General features: G+C 42.7%; 2 protein-coding genes across 2 annotated transcripts in view; both read left to right on the top strand.

Moving 5' to 3' along the window:
* TRPM1 (transient receptor potential cation channel subfamily M member 1) overlaps positions 1 to 2,219 on the top strand; it is a gene marked incomplete at its 5' end in the record, with an annotated part of 42,303 nt that extends 40,084 nt beyond the window's left edge. The window contains one exon of the mRNA XM_084268271.1: positions 751 to 2,219. Coding sequence (XP_084124397.1) covers positions 751 to 2,029 — 1,279 coding nt within the window. The 3' untranslated portion in view covers positions 2,030 to 2,219. The remainder of the gene's footprint in view (positions 1 to 750) is intronic.
* A 7,664-nt stretch (positions 2,220 to 9,883) lies between these two features.
* MTMR10 (myotubularin related protein 10) overlaps positions 9,884 to 16,618 on the top strand; it is a 34,899-nt gene continuing 28,164 nt past the window's right edge. The window contains exons 1-2 of the mRNA XM_084268362.1: positions 9,884 to 10,009; positions 11,322 to 11,382. Of these exons, the coding sequence (XP_084124488.1) occupies positions 9,950 to 10,009; positions 11,322 to 11,382 (121 nt within the window). The 5' untranslated portion in view covers positions 9,884 to 9,949. The remainder of the gene's footprint in view (positions 10,010 to 11,321; positions 11,383 to 16,618) is intronic.

The following is a 16,618-nucleotide window of genomic DNA, read 5'->3' as shown; positions in this document are numbered from 1 at the left end:
TATGGTCACACAGCAGATTTGCTTATTTCTCATGGCTTCTTGCTCCAGATGCTTCTTCATCTTTTGTGTGTGAGAGCAAAAGAATGTTAATTTGATTTCCACTGTGCTTTTTTGAGTGCATAATCTCTAATTCACATTCTAATGCATTACTTTTACATATGTTCTTCTGGTACCATCAGTTCCACTATCATACAAATAATAAAAAAAAATGGGAAGAAGTATTATTTTAATTGAACTAGACAATAATTCTACTTCCTTCAGCTGATACATAACGGAAAGGTGTTCCAAGAGCTAAAGTAATCTCATACCCACCAGCACACGTTCCTTTTCATACAGGTACAAAAGCTGTTGCACAACATGTCTTGATGCTATTTTTAGTAGTCCTGTGACCACGTCATTAGAAAGTATTTTTCATATAATTAATGCTTCACAGTGAAAGAGGACAACTGAATGTGAAGTGGGTGGCATGCTCAGAAATGTTATTAGTGGGCTGTCCTTAAGGACTGCAGCTCTTGGATTCTCCTGGCATTTAAGTAAGGGCAGAGTTCAAATAGGCCTCTAACATGGTATATGGAAAGCATAGATAAACACACATCTTTGTGATGCTACACATAGGGAAAAAGAATGATGCATGATGCATAGCACAAAATTCTGCCTTAAAAACAAATGAGTAGCTGGGTGCCTCTAATGGGTTACTGCACCAACCATTCCACAGCTTCTGTTCTGTCCTTCTTTTTTTATACCCAACAGAGTTGAAAACATGTCTATGAGGCTAGAAGAAGTAAATGAAAGAGAACACTTTATGAAAGCTTCTCTTCAAACAGTTGATCTTCGACTCTCTCAATTGGAAGAACTGTCTGGTCGGATGGTGAATGCTCTTGAGAAGCTGGCAGGTGTTGACAAATCTGAGCTGACGTATACACGTTCACGGGCTTCATCTGAGTGTGATGCTGCATATCTCCTAAGGCAAAGCAGCGTTAACAGCTCTGATGGCTACAGCATGTACAGATACCACGTCGGTGGTGACGAGTTAGCATATGATGACAGTACCACCCCTATGTCACCAGCCATGGGATTGCGTAAAAAAGCCCATTCTGTTGGTTCCAAGGAAGATGGAGCAGACCCAAGAATGCTGGTTCCAGAACACCACACCAGCCTCCAGTACACCTCCAGTGCTAATGCAGTCACGGCAGGAGATGGCAGTAAATCTACATTAGACATTGCACAGAATGCTTCCAGACCCCATTCTGGTTCAGGTGGTTTTGGTGATGAAAAGCAAGGGATTTTCAAGAGCGATGGAATGATTCCTCGAAGCATAAACCAGATGGATGCAGTTACAAACAGGCAGTCTGTACCGACATCAGATTTTCAGAACACTCAGTTAAAAGTAGAACGTACCAAGTTAGAAGCAACCATCTCTTATCCCTTGGACAAATCTAAAGCGATGCGCTACTTTCCTCCTGAAACATTCAGTGCTTGTCAGACCACTATGATGAAGTCAAGGAGCTTTATATTTGCGCAGGGCGGGAAGCTGGTTGGAGGCGTTAACAACTGGACCACAGAGTATAGCACCATCATGGATCAGGTGTGCCCTTCCACGATTGAGCAGTGGGCTGCAGAATGGAAGTATGAAGTTGAACAGCAACTCTCTCAAGAAGGTCCTCCAGAATATCCTGGTTTTACCTCTGAAGCAGAAAGGCAAGCAGAGCGGAAACAGTTACAGGTGGACACAGATGATGATAGTGATGTTGGTGAAGCAGGTATGAGTGCCTCTTACACCTCTATGCCTGTCACTGTCAAGGCTGAGAAAGAGAATTTGCTATCAGTGAAGCCAGAAAGGACTTCTGGGTTCCCATCAGTACGGTCAAAAAGTTTGCACAGCCATTCTCGGAAAGCCAAGTCTGTAAAAGACAGATTAAACAGACCTGGGCATGCCAGCAGTGTGACAAACTTGGTGGTAGCATTTGGCAGTGCAACAGAAGAACAGAAAGCTAGGCAAGAAAGTGCATCCACAGAAACGGAATGTTGAAGTGGCTTATGGGCCCTGTTTTATTGACAGTCAAGAAAGCACTGTGGCTAATTGAACAAGTATGGATTTTTAAATTAATTTTTAAAGAAGAATTTTGCATATATTTGTTTATTTTTAAACTTAATAAATATATGTTCTGTTCTTAAATAAATGTTTGCTGGGTCAGGTGAAAGGGAGATGTTTTCTCAGGGGCAGATAAAAAGTAGGCACAGTCCACAGATGCCAACAGTATAGATCTTTCTTTTGTTCCATTTCAGCCTCCATCATAAGCTCATTTACTGACAAGCTCTTTATAAAAGCTCTTGAAAGGAGGACAGCATTATCAGGTAACAATTTAGAAGATGTTTTTTTTCTTATTTTTTAACAGAAGACTTCTTAAACTGAAGAATTTTTTAACCAGCTTTAGTTTTTATCTTTACTTTTGCAGCTGGTTTCTTTGTGGCCATTGTGTTTTCCAGATGGAAACAAAATTTGTTTGAGGCAAGGAAAAATTATGCAGTCCGCTCTTTTACTTCTGATTTCATGCATGCTTCTTATATTCTCTTTCAGAAAGGCACAAGGTAGCAGTTTCCATCCACTAGAATAGATCTGAGTGGTAAGATACAGTTGGGTTTGGAGAAACCAGACCTGGAAAGCAGTATGTAGACATATTCTTAACTAGACTTTGAACTTAAGTGACATAATCCTCCTTTCACAATCATATCTGTCCCTACCCCAAAGTATGCTGACAGCCTTAAACTGTTAAAAACCAGTTACAATTGTTTTAAAACGTTTAGGGATGTTTTTAAGTATATGAAGTATATGGAGATTTTAATAATGTGAATCCAAGATCTGCATTTGTGTTTGGTATAAATGGGAACTACAGTAGAAGTCCTTGTAGAGTGAGAATCTGGCTTTTTTTTAAATGCCTGCAAGGGAAAACAAACAGGAAAGGTATTCTGATCAGGTGAGATCAAGATGTAGTCGGTCTTTATTTGAGGCGATCTTTTGTTTTGCAGTTTCATTATGACAACACATGAGGAAAGAGGAACAGGTTCTAGGAGTCAGTCTAAACAGAAAATAAATTTTCCAGATAAGAATAGAAATTCCATATATTTTCTTGAGTATATTTCAGAAACAAATGTTAAAGGTAACAAAGTCTCTACAGCAAAAGTGCTTTCTATCACTCAGTGACAAAGACTGGACATCCATGTCTATAGTTATGGTTTTCCAGCACACTTGTCTCAACAGTGGCATTCTAAGTACTAGGTTTTGATAGTTTTCTTCATAATACTATAATGTTATTTGCCTCATTCTTCCCTGTTATCTTTTAGGAATTCTGTTTTCCCAAATGCTCAGCACCTCTTTGCAGGACATCCATACCATTGAAGGGAAATGAGTTAAAGGCTTGTTACTTGTTCACAGAATACTGGTCGAAAGTTTATGCTTAACTCCTTAACTGTCAGGACTTACTCATACACTATTTTGAAAGGACATACTTCTTTTTTTTCCCCCCACCAGTTCCACAGTATGTAGGTCTCAGTATCCCCCTTGATAATGCTGCTCACAGCATTTTGAAATGCAGAGATTGATGGAAGACAACAAAGGTGTTGATGGCATCATCTTTTTATTGTTTGTATTATATTTTCATAATCCATCCATTGTTACACCTTGCTGTCCTGCTCCTGTCCTGAATGATCACGGGAACTGCATGGATACTTCTGAAGGTTCAGTCATCATTTGCTAGCTTGGTCTTATTAGCAGGTTTACTGGTTTCACTGCTGTCAGAACGGTGTTGATGTTCTGCTTTTCACGTGGGCTTCTATTTCTCTTTGGGGAACTTGACATTTTGTACGAACAGTGACATTTGAAATTGTTTCATTTCCATGTTTACTTCTGTATTACCGTTCTGTGCAACTGCATAGCCATTTTGTATGTGTGGTTAAAATAGCCTCCAATTTGCCAATGCCTTTTTATTGTTTGCCTGCACACTCACCAGAAACTGAGTCATTAACAAACACAAAGGGATGCAGCTTTTCAGCACTTTGCTAAACAAGCAGTATGCACTGTGGAAGGAAACTCAGTGTGTTGCATACCTCTTGTTACATTGTCTTTATAAAAGGTGTGTTAAATCATGCTCTGTTTGACCAGCTGGTGGGTTTTTTGTAGCATTTAGGTTTATCAGATAGCATATAGATTTCAAACAACGCTTTACCTTTGTATTTATTTTGTGTAAAAATATTTATAAAGAAACACATGAAAAAGATGTGAAATGAATTCAGTATAACAAGTTTCTCACTGTCATGATACCAAAACATTTCACTCTACTTGTTTCTTCTCATGCAGCAGTACATGGGGTGAATATTTTCTAAGTTTCTTTTTTACTATTTGCCAGTAATTTTCCATAAAGGTCTTTGTACAGTGATGACTTCATAAAGCTTGGGTATATTCTGTGCTTTTGCATAGTGTAAACTGAAATGATAGCCTCTCTGCCATTAGATGTGAAGTAACTACACTGACTTTGGCAAGAGTTAAGAGATATAGGCCATTCAGTAAGATCTAAACATGGCTCTGTATGTGCACAGAAGACCAGGAGTAGAATCTGGAGCACACTGAACAGAGCACTGATAACACATCTGCATGTCTGCCCAGAAGCTTTCTTGAACACTGGCTGAAAGGATACAAGCCCAGGATTTGCCATTCTGAAGAGACGTGTTTAATACTGCTTTTCAGGAAGATGCACCCCTCCTGCTGCTGTGTATGTGGTGACTCCAGAGCAGGGTCACTGGGAATTCCACTTTTATTACAGTGACCTACACTGAACCAGGTCAAGCCTGAGGAGTACGTACCCTAAGGCTCTGCCTACACAGATGTTACGCTGAGGTAGTTGTAAGTTTGATTGCCTTACGGTATCTTGCAATGCAGATGTTTCCTTCTCCTTCAAGGCAGATGTTTTAAACACAGTGATTGATTGTAATATTCACAGAGGTGGGTTCCTAACTATCCCAGCTGATTACACCAATTGCCCCTTTTTACACTGCATCATCCTGGGCAGAGCTTGACTTCCCTCGTGCAAGCCCCTCCTATCGCAGAGTCACTCTTCTCAGTTTAGATGCTGGCTCTTGATGCCTGAGAGCTAAGAAAGTCAGTTTTCCATGTTATTTATTAATGAATTAAAGTAGGCATTGAAACCTTACAACTGTGGTTTCTCCACACAGCTGCTTTGGATGCTTTCCCAATTGCTGGGTTTGACTGTTGTCTTCAGCGAAATGCAGATCTGCCCTTCTCAAAATTAGAAGAGTACAAGAAGCCTTGTCAAAAAATAGGAACGTGAGGAGGGTGCATGGCCAAGGTTGTCAACAGGATCTGTAATATTGACAGGATTGTGCCCTGTTAAAGGTGTTCTGGGATGTTAACCCAGTGACACAAAGCCAGCTCCCTGCTGAGCACTTGCTGTGAAGGAGGTGAGTTTTCAGAGTGATGGCAGCATTTGGGCACATTGCTGGGGTACCACCTAGTAGTGCTACTGCCAGCATATCCCTTCTGCACTACTGTCCTGTCACTTCTAGTTGAACTAGGAGTACGCTCAAAAGCTTGTTTGGAGCAAAAAAGGAGGCACACCTTGTATGTAAAGTCAGGATTTTATTGTTAGCATAATAAATTCTAACAGTCTAACATATGAATTATTATTAGCCTAGATTGAATTACAAGAGAGGAGAGACAAGAGGAGAGGAGAGAAAAGAATACTACTATATTACCACAGGAAAAAAAAAAGGTAAAACTGATAAATGTACAGTTCCTACTACCTCTTTTTATTTTAATGTTATGCTCATGCTCCCAGTGATCCTCTGGGCCTAATGGTCAGTGGCTACAAAAGGAAAGTGAGTGAATACTGCCATATTGCCAGCTGTCAGCATCCCAGGTCTTTCACTAGGACCAGTAGGATGTTGATAATGTTGGGATTTTTTTCCTTATTCTTTGCTTACGTAGGGACATTTTTGTTTACTGACAACTTACTGTTTTTCTTTACTGGCCTTCAAATCCTACAATTACACCTGAGTTTCCTAGTCATTAGAAAAATGGCGCTCTCAGCTAAACAAAGAAAGGGACAGCTGGGATCCAGCATCAGGCAGAAAGGCAAACAAGATGGACCTGGTTGATAGGGCCATTTAATGCCCATTTTGGCTCCAGGGGGGTGGAGTTGCAAAAACCATTTCATAGCAGTAGTGTGGATTGCAGGCTCTCAAACCACAAGCCTTGGGAGAAGTGAGACAAGAACTACACGTTTCCTGAAAACCTCAATCTTCTTTTGCTTTTTTCAACTTCCAGCCTTCTCTGCAGGAACACAATTTGGTATGGCTGCTTTATGGCTGATGCCCTCTATCTTTCCAATGGATGTAAGGTATGTCTTGATAATAGGCTTAAAATGGGTCTTTGCAGTTGTTCAGCCAGAATACTTAACTGCCTGTATCTACAGTTGTATGCTTTCATCTGCCTGCTCCTTTTTTTCTCAACAACATTAAAATCATTCTGAACCCACAGTGCTTCATCCTGCACTAATTTAGATGCAAGCATTTCCCTTTTCTTGCACTAATTGGACTGCTGTGCTCAGCAAGCTACTGTTTGAGCAGACCAACAGCCTTCAAAAATGGCTATGGAAACAAACTGGGTTCTAGTTTAGGAGCACTGGTAACCTGATAGTCACTGTCAGAACCTGTGTAAAACAGCCCAAGCCAAGGCAGAACATTTCCCAATGAACAGCTCCAAATAGCTCTAGGCAAGTAATATCCATGTAATGATTAACAGGAAGGTACCTTATGTAGCATGACAAAGTTCAACATCGTTAAATCTTCATACTGAAGATACTAACTCCACAGATGTGCCCTGAAAAGGAGAGAAGGCTTTTTTCCTGACATACCTCATGAAACTAAAGCTTTTGCATAATTTCTATATCTTTGTCCACATCTATGAAAGTTGCTGGTTTATGTAAATAATCACATTCAAAATACTCTTCTGCTGTGTCTTCATCAAGGAAGGAGAATTCTTTTTTTTCAACGGTAAGGCATAATGTTTTTCGTCTACGAGGGTAAAAGAGATCATAGCTCTGACTTCCTTACAAATCCCCAGCTCAAGTCACACACTTTAGAGTGCAGGCTGAGGCCACCTGGGTGTGCAGACTGTTGAGTGCACAGGTAAAGTAATAAACCATACCGCTTTCAATGAAGAACAGAACAGGCTCTCATCAGCGAGTCCCCGCCTTGGCGGACTTGCCACATACTTGCTGTCGCTCTGGGCACGTAGCTGAGCTGTCGCGTCAGACAACACGAATGTCTGTGTCTTGGATTTCAAACCAATAATTGAGCTTCTCTTCAGAAAGCTATGAAAACATGTAAGTTGCCATGGAAATACAGGCCTGGAAGAGATCATCTACACTGAGGCAAGTTCAGCAATGTGGGTAGCAGCAGTGGCAGATGGTGGTCTAACCGGTTCTGGAACCTGTCTAACGAAAGCAGTTCTCTAATCTGTAGAGAGATCAAAAGGGACCATTATGAGAATCTGTTCTGATTTAACCTCAGCCCTCAGGCATTGCACAAGCCAAAGTATTCCACCAACCACAGAGCTGTCTTGTGAGGTTGGACCAGAAAGTTTAGGAAGGTACCTATTCTGACAGGCAGGAAATCCAGCAGGTTATGCACCACAGCCCTAGCTAAGCAGATAATTATCTTCACTGTTGCAAACAATTTGCACCTATGTAAAAAGGCCTCAGGACACTGCCACACACAGCAGTATCCTAGGGTATGATACCACCAGCAGAGCAAGCCAAGCTAGTTCTGGGAGGGCTGTGACAATAGACAGATGTAGGGGTCCTGGCTGGTCTAGCATGCAGGAGATACCACTGAATAACTTAATGTTGAAACAAGGAAAATAAGTACGCTGCATTAAAAAAGAAGTATTTTTTAAATTAATGAGAATAAAAATAGACATCTTCAGTCTTTTCAGATCCATTGGCTTTGTTGTATAGCTAACTTCCCACCATTCTTCTAAGACTGTTCTCATAGAACAAAAGCATTCCCAGAAACCTCTGTTTTAGCAGAACTGATTGGAAAAAGCAAGCGAGGCACGTCAAGGAGGCTGGAGATGGGCAGGCAGTTGAGTGCATTGCCAAAAAGGAGTCAGGGGATCCAGAGGATTTCCCTATTTATCCTGCCTGTCCTACTCTGACCCGCTCTACCTGCCCTCATGCCTTGTCTGCCCTGTCTGCCTGCCCTGCCCTACTTGCCTGTCCTGTTCTGCCTGTCTGCACAGCCTGCTTGTATCCCAGTGCAAGTTGTGACAATTAACTTGCTCCTCCAAAATACTCACTTCTGTCAAATTGGCTTCCGCCTCCCACTGCATCTTCCAGTGGCAACTTGTGACCAGTTCCAACTAAAATCCTCACAACTCTTGTAATCTAATATTTACCAAGAGATGACAGTTATGTTTGGTGCTTTTCACAACAGCACTGCAATTTAAACGTGCAGTGCTTGGACTTCCAGCCAGAGAGCCCAAGCTTCCCCCTTCCTTACATCTCAGAGCTGATGGACCCATATGGTCTCACTCTGAGCCTCTCGATTAAACCACATTTTCATCTGAACTGTTACTTCTTGTAGGAGCTTTCTGCACTGCAAAGGCCAAGTTCATTGCAGTCAGCACTCACATGAACACCTTTAAGGGCCAGTAAAGGCATGCAAGCAGTCACTCAGTTCCCTACTTAAGAGAAGTGATAGATAGCAGTTAGATTTTGGCAACTGCGGCAGGCAAAGTTTCATGTTCTAGAGATAAGTGATCCATGAGTGCCTGGAAAGCTGTAGAGAAGGGAATTACGGGGACATTGGATCTGCATCCACCTCCTGCACGGTCACAGCACCAGGGTGACCGTGGCAGCAGCCCGGCGGATTCACCCACAGACCCTGTAGGTCCCGCGGCTGTAACGCGAGGCACCGTAGGTAAAAGGTGACGCTAAGGAGGACGCGGTAGCAATAGTTGATCGTGCTGGAGCTGGATTTTTGCTACTGGGTCGCGGTAAAAGCCTGGCTTTGCAGGCCCCGTGTGAAGGTTTCGAGTCTCCAAGCAGCTTGGAAGCCCAACCGCGGCAATCCTCTGCTGCCGCCCTCATGTCACACCCCTGCCCCGCCGGGCCCTGCAGCGGCGATCGCTCTTCTCCCAGGGCTCGGCAGAGCCCACCTCGCCCCTGAGCCACAGCGCGCACCCGCAGGGCCCCGGCCTGCCCCCGGCGGCTCCGCCCCGCGCAGGGGACGGGGGGTGACCCGGGGTCCCAGCGAATCGCCAAGACTCTGAAGCTAAACCCGCTGTCAGCCTGGCCAGAAATAGCGGCGCTGGCTGCAGCTGCCGTGACGGGAAGTGTCCCCGAAGAGCAGAGAAAACGTTAATTGCTCATTGTCGGTGCGGGCTGCTGGTACCCGCTGGACCGCAGCCGCTTGGGCCCTCCGCGCCGCCGTACACAGGCCGCTCCTCCCGCCTTCCCCCCTCCCCCCCCCGCCCCCCAAGATGGCCGCCCCGGCAGAACCCGCCTCAGCCCTCTGCTCGCCGGGGCCGCTGCCTGCCCGCCGCCGGCGATAGAGAGCCGCTGGGCCGGCAGGCATCCGCCCTCGCAGGGAGGCGGAGGGAGCCGGCGAGGGGGGGCTCCATGAGGGGTTGCGGCAGCCCCAGGTCGGGCCTGCCCAGGCGGCTGACTCCTCCCTTGGGGAAGGAGGGTGCGCTGGGGCCGCCTCCGCCCGCCGGGGCCGCCGCCGTGTGACTGGGTAGCGCGCAGCCCCGAGCGGCTGCGGGGTGCCGGGCCTGAGCCGGCGGGCGTCGACACCCTGCCCCCGCGGGACGGGGCCTCCTGGGCCCGGCCCGCTGCTCCCTCCCTGCCCGCCGGGGCCCCCGCCGGCAGCGACAATGTTTTCTCTCAAGCAGCCCAAGCCCACCTTCAAGTCCTACCTTCTGCCGCTGCCTCAGGTAACAGCCTTTTACTTCCATTAGCGACCTGCTCGGCTCTCCCTGCCCGGGCCCCGCCGAGGTGCCGCCGCTCACGCTGCTCCGCCGGCGCGGCGGCGGCTGGGCCGGCCCGGAGCGGGGCCCGCGGGGTGCCCGGGGCTTCTTCCCCGCTCGCCTCGAAGCCGCCGGCCTTGCGGGTTGGTAAGCCAGCACCTGCGTGTCTCTGGAGGAGCTTCGAAGAGCCTCTAGAAATCCTCCGTGGCACGGGGAAACAAAAGCCGTGCAGGCGGTGTGAAGTACAGCCTGTTGGCCTCCGGCTCTTTGAAGCCGCACACGGCCATAAAGTGAGTCTGTGCTGGTGACAAGCCCGGACTTTGGTCGAGGAGCAGAACTTGCATCAGAATAAAGCCTTGGGTTGATTAGAGCCGGCCACTGTGAGGTTATTTTGTAAAGTGACGAGTAACGCTTCAGGTGTTGGGGGCTTGCGGTGCTCTTTGTGCTGGGTGAGACTGGGACGCTTTCTGAGAAGAAAACAGCTGGTGCTGGTCTGCAGCGCGAACGGTTAAAACACTGCCGTGGCCGCTGGGTCCCCGTACGCTCGGCTGACGCCATATACAAGAAAATCAAGTATGTGGAGAGCACACAATATCAAATGTAGCTAGTAGAACTAGTGGGGGTTTGTGCGGTCTGGGTGTGCGCTTGTCTTAAATAAATAGAAAACACATTCTGTCAAGGCAGGGCCTCTTTTAGCAACACGTCTGACATGGTGACTCTTTTGTTCCTTTTCACAATTTCTCAGTGAAAGTGAAATGTTGATGCACTATCTGGCAGGAGCCACAGCCATTAAAGTTATTTCTCTGAAGGTTCCAGTCTTTTTGTAGAAAGATGTTTAAGGTTTGGAATTCAAATGCAAGGTGGCACGTGCTCTAGGTAGGCCTTGGCTTTTTGGAAAATTTTTGCCTGTGTTGGAAAGTCATGCACATTAAATGTTGGTACAGAGTTTTGGGCAAACTTGAGCATCTGTATCTGCACAAAGCTTGTTGTGGGACTTGAGCCTTTATAGCATGTCAAACCAAACTGGGTTTTGTTCATCGTGTGACTTGTTATAGCTGAGGTTACACCACTAGTTAAATATTAGCGCTTTCAATATATTTATTCTTCTGGTACAAAACTAAATGTACACAGAAGTGTTACATTTTTACAGGAAGCTGTTGCTAAGATTGGATCCTAGTTTTTTAAGTTAAAAGAAGAATTTTCCCCCTTATCCAAATACACTACACTTGTGGCTGACTGTAGTAAAGGTTGGTGTTTTGTTTGTGTTTTCTTCCTTCAGGCTGATGACCATATAATGTCAGAACCAAGGATTAAAAAACTGGAACCGGTACTTTTGCCAGGTAGGCATGAATCACTAATTTGACAGAGGCCTCAATAAGGATATATCTCTGCTTTTTGCTTCTTACAATGGAATTTGTCAAATGTAAACAGTTTTCCCTATTTTCCTGTGATTATTGATTTTGGTAAATTCAATTTTAGCATGTTTCTTAAGGGCATATAACTTCTAAGTGCAAAAATCTAATTATAAATAAATACTTAGGCACTTTTGCCTGTGTAATGCTTTAGTGTGTGTGGAAGAGTGTTATGTTTTTACTGCAAGTGTTTGAAATGAAACCAGTGTAGGTTTTGTATTGTTTATGACACCTTTTTAGAAGATGACTACTAAATTTTTTGGGGGGGAGATAGTCAGATCTTTGCCTGTGTGTAGAACCAACTACTACAACATGTGTTGTAGTCTTCAAAGGAGAATATTAATAGAATTTTCAGTAGGTTTCATTGTTGTCTGTGTTGGAAAAATTATAATGCCATCTTACTGAATATGCAGCTACTGTGTAATTTTCGAATTTGCATGTCTTCAGACCTATGCAGATTTACCTTTTTACTGTGTAGATGAGAAAAGCAATGTTTTTATAATACCTGTTTATAAGAATACAGGGTATTCATGACTTCCATATTTTAGATAAGAAATAATCTGTTAATTGATGCTTTGATACCTTTCAGGTACCAAAGGAGCAATCTACTGTTTTCAGGGTTACTTTCATTGCAAACTGTACATCACAGTAACACATTTGGCTTGCCACGTCTAATGGTCTAACAGTTACATAGTGCCCTTTTTCTTAGAATCCACTGTATATGTTAAGAAATACAAGTTTACACACACACACACGTAGGGAGCCATCGCTATTGTGTCTTCATAAGCTGCTGAAAACATTAACTTTAGAAGTGACCAGTAGAATAAACAAGTTACTCTTTTAAAAAAATCTGTCAGTGCTTCATATGGGACTGTTGTTAATTAGTGAAGTACTAATTCATACACGATACAGTTCAGTGAGGTACCTTCAGAGGCTGAATTACTGCAGGAGAGGCTGAACTGAAAGAGTAAACAACAACTGATTATGCTTAGTGAAACAATGGTACAGATTTTGCTTGAGGCATAAATACCTTAAAATACATAGCTAAGATTGCTCAGCATTTGAAATACAGTTATTTTTTTATGCTTGCAAAACTTCTTCTTGCCACTTGGCATCATACTAGTTGTGTTGCAGTTGATACTCATCCAAGGTCTTTGACTCACGAGGAAGTGACTGCATGTTCTTCTCTGAGGCGTTCCACAGAAAATGCAGGGCAGTCCCAGATCGACTTTCTCAAACTGCAGCACATCTTGCCTTTGCTGTGGCACATGGGCATGAGCACTTACAGAAAACAGCTAATGTGCAGTAACTTTTTGCAGTGTGGTTCATTTGTTATTTGTGAAACTCCAGTGTGCACTGGAAATGGTGCTGACTGGGTTTGTTTTTCTCAACTGGCTTGTATTTATCCTGTGTTTGCATCATTTCCCTTGTCTGTATTATCTTTGAAATCAGCATTTGATGGCTTCTGGGACATTTGTAGTAAACTGTCCCAAGTTTTATAGAAACCAACTGCAAGAGTATGAGTCACCACAGAATTGAAGTTTCCACCTCCATATCATTCTAAAGTGTTATTTTGAATTATTTTATAACTAAATTCTCTGCTCTGTACAGCCAGAGTAGCTCTGACAAAATCTTTTCATTTTTGTCAGCATCTGGCTATGTGAGGGTGGGAGGGAGTTTACAAGTGCTGTGTTTTAAATTACTTAAATGAAACTCTTCCTGTTTAAAGTTAAGCACCGGCCTCAACACATTCTCTGGTTTCTGTCATCAAATGGTGCAGCAGCAAAGTATATAAACAAGTACACGTTGTACTGTTGGATAGGCTGACTTTTGGATTTGTCAGAACCCAACTTCTGGCCAAATTCCAACTCATTTAATTATATGAGGGCTGGGTTGTACTCCCTTGCAAGTACAGTTTGAGTATGATATTCCTAATATGCTATCCTTAAAAGCTGCTTTTGCTCTCAGGAACACACGTAAACCTGATCGGCTGAATGTTGATTATGCTTATTTAATTGGCAGAGTTTTTAAGTTATTTTTGGAATTAAATTATATCAGCACAAGGAGTTACTGGCTTTAGTAATGTTTGAAAACTGCCGATAGTTGTACTGAGCTTTTGATTCTTAATTGAGGGAGTAGCTTGTTAAAACTTGAAATTCCAAAGTAGCTAAATACCATTACTGTCTAACTTCTGTGCCATGGAGGTTAGGAGAGGGAGTTCCAAACATAGAAATAATATGGAACAGGTTACAAAAAGATGCTTTCATTTAAAAAAAAAAAAAATTGGAATTGACACTGGAATTAACTTTCAACCTGTAGAGCCTGTTTAGTTGTTGATACCTGTGAGTTCTTAGGAAACAGCTAGAAATGGCTTAGTTGGGTCTGGTTTAGAAGTTTATACATGGAGCTGTGGAAGTAAACTGAAGTGATACTATGTCATCTCTGACTCACTCTTGTTAAGAAAAATGAAAGGAATGCCGGTGCTGTCTCGTGTCTGCACTATACCTCATGTCAGCTTTAGTGCCATCATTGGTGTGCGGTCATACCCATGGTGGGTTTATAAACAGGTCACAAGTATGGTGGACTGGGTCAGATGTCACCTCTTCTGCTGGTGGCTGCCACTAGAAACGTAGGAGGAAAATCAGAACAAACAGCACTCCCAGCTGCTTGCTCTGCCCTCTCTGCTTCCTTCAATGCGTGGCATGGGGACTTTCCTCTTATAGTGTCATAGCAGGGAGATCCAAGTGGATCCCCCATTCCATGTGATCTGTGATTTTCAGACTTGTGTCATGTGTTTGCTGTTTTGCTTCCCTCTAGTTCCCTTGTTGTCTCAGTTGGTCTTAAGAAGGCTTCCCACACCGTTAGTCATGTCTTACTACCTCTGAACAGATTCTAGTTGTGTTGCATTCTTATTGAAGTGGAATTACATACTCTGTTCAAGACTTTTTTTTTTTCTTTATTGGATATATTAATCTTATATCTAATAATGTTGATCTAATTTGCTTTACCAACTGCTTTTTTTGTTTTGGTTTACTTTTTCGTATATATGTGCCCTTGGATAGGCAACTGACTGGAGAAGTTTAACATAGGAAGGTCTTTAAGGCTGAATCATGGAAACTTTTAAGCTTTAAGAAGTGTCCGATTCTCTTGCAAGTTAACTCCCAGCTCCCTTCCCTGTATTTTTTTCTTGTTTTCTGCAAATCCTTAGTACATTAAGTCATGTGTTCCAGAGCAGCTGCAACACATCTTGTGATAGGAGAAGGAAAGCACGCTTTTTTGGTGAGGCACCCTCGTGCATTAGTACCCCAGGTATGTTCACTCCTGCTGCTTTGAACTCCCACTTCTTGTGACTGGCGCTTGCATTTGGCTTCTGGTTTCCCAGGGCTGGAGAACAGAGGTCATGGGGTTGCAGCATGAGAGCGTGATGCCAAAATTAGTGACATTAATGTGTAACCCCAGAGATTTGTCAGGTCTGCCTTTCTTGTGCACCAGGAATCATTTTGGTTCAGCAGCTAAAAAGGGAAACTGAGGTGGTGTAATTGCTTGGTGTGAATAAAGCTGTTGCTGTCAGTGCCTTTTTTTCTGTGTATGTTTCTGGAATGAGTGTTCATGTTCAAGTAGGTATTGCTTGATCTGTGAAGGATATTCATCTGTTGATGGTTAGTAGCTATAGCCTATCAATGGTGAAGAGAACTGACCAGAACCCATATCGAAGACAGTTTCCAACTGTTTCCAGAGCAGTCACTGATTCTCATTTGCAAGTGCACTGATTCTCATTTTCACTGCTAGCTGTGGAAGGTGGAAATGAGAGTGCCAAGCCTCTCTCAGTCACTCTGCAGCTGATTAAGATGACATTTGCCTGCACAAGGTTTCTTATTTGAAATTCAGATGTTAGGATGTAATATTATCAACTAAATGAAATAGCTTTGTAATTTCAATTCCTTTTGAGGAATCTGTGTCAAACAATTGCTTGGCATTTAGGATTTCAGTGTGGACAGATTAGAAAATCAGTGGCAGTTTGGGAAGTAATACAATCCCCTGAAGCTCTTCTGAAGTTGTGGGTTTGTTGTTTGGTTTGGGTTGTTTTGTTTTGGGGTTTTTTTGGTCTATAGCAAGACGACTGAAAAGTTTTATTTAAATAAATTATAAGAGTTTAAAATTCTAGATTTGAAATCTGAAACAGCAGCTTTCTGCAAACTAATTTTTCATACTTCAAGAAGTATAAAAATGAACCATGTGTTTTACTTATATTTAGAATAAATGAAGCATTACAGTAAATATACAGTAAATACTCTTTTCTGTTATAGCTTTTTTGGTTTTTTGACTTGTAATTTTTTCAGGCATGCTTTGGGTTGAGTTAACTGGTTGTTTTGGTTTTGCTTTTTTTACAGATTGGGATTATGTAAGTACTACCAAGGCAGTCTTTGTGTAGACTTTTAAATTCCAGAAACAGTCTTAGAAGTGGGTTTTGCTTGATGGATTCAGTTTGTTCTACCTTCTTAGTTATGAATATGAGTACTTAGAAGGTATTTCTTAGTTTCTGACTGGAAATATATTTTAAGTTGTTGTAAATATCTATAAAAATACTTGCCTGTTTGCAGCAGGTAGAAATTGTTCTTTAAATGTAGAAGGATGAAGATGATTTTTAAATAAAGATTTAATGTTTCTGCATGTGCATTCAACATAGCAGTTCCGAAGTGATTGCTTTCTGCCCTCTGTGCCACAGGTGCATATTGCCACAAGTCATTAAAGTCCAGAAAAGGAGATAAAATGTTAGTGTAGATTCTGAATTGCCAGCTAACCAAACTACTTGGGGGTTTTGTCTTCTGCAATTATTTTTACTTCTAATGAAGTAAGTCTTCAGCAAACTAATTTCTAAGGAACACGTGTTTCTATGTTGATTTATTTATTAAGACAAACCTGAGTAATTTAAGGTAGACACAGTGGTATATTACAAGATCAGAACAGCATCTGTAACTTGTATTGGTGGCATAGTTATAAAATAACAGGCTGAAAACCACAATCCTCTCAAATGCTTACTGATTATATTGTTTAGGCAAAGTTGGGCTTTTATGTAGCCAGACTAAATCTATGCGAAAAAAAACACTCTCCCTTCTAAGTGATCTGTCAGTTGTTCACATTACAGAACTCTGGCCAAATTGGT

Source organism: Gallinula chloropus, assembly GCF_964237585.1.
Source record: "Gallinula chloropus genome assembly, chromosome: 9".
NCBI classification, from domain to species: domain Eukaryota; kingdom Metazoa; phylum Chordata; class Aves; order Gruiformes; family Rallidae; genus Gallinula; species Gallinula chloropus.
Note: the sequence above shows the minus strand (reverse complement) of the source record. Positions and strands in the feature narration are given on the sequence as shown.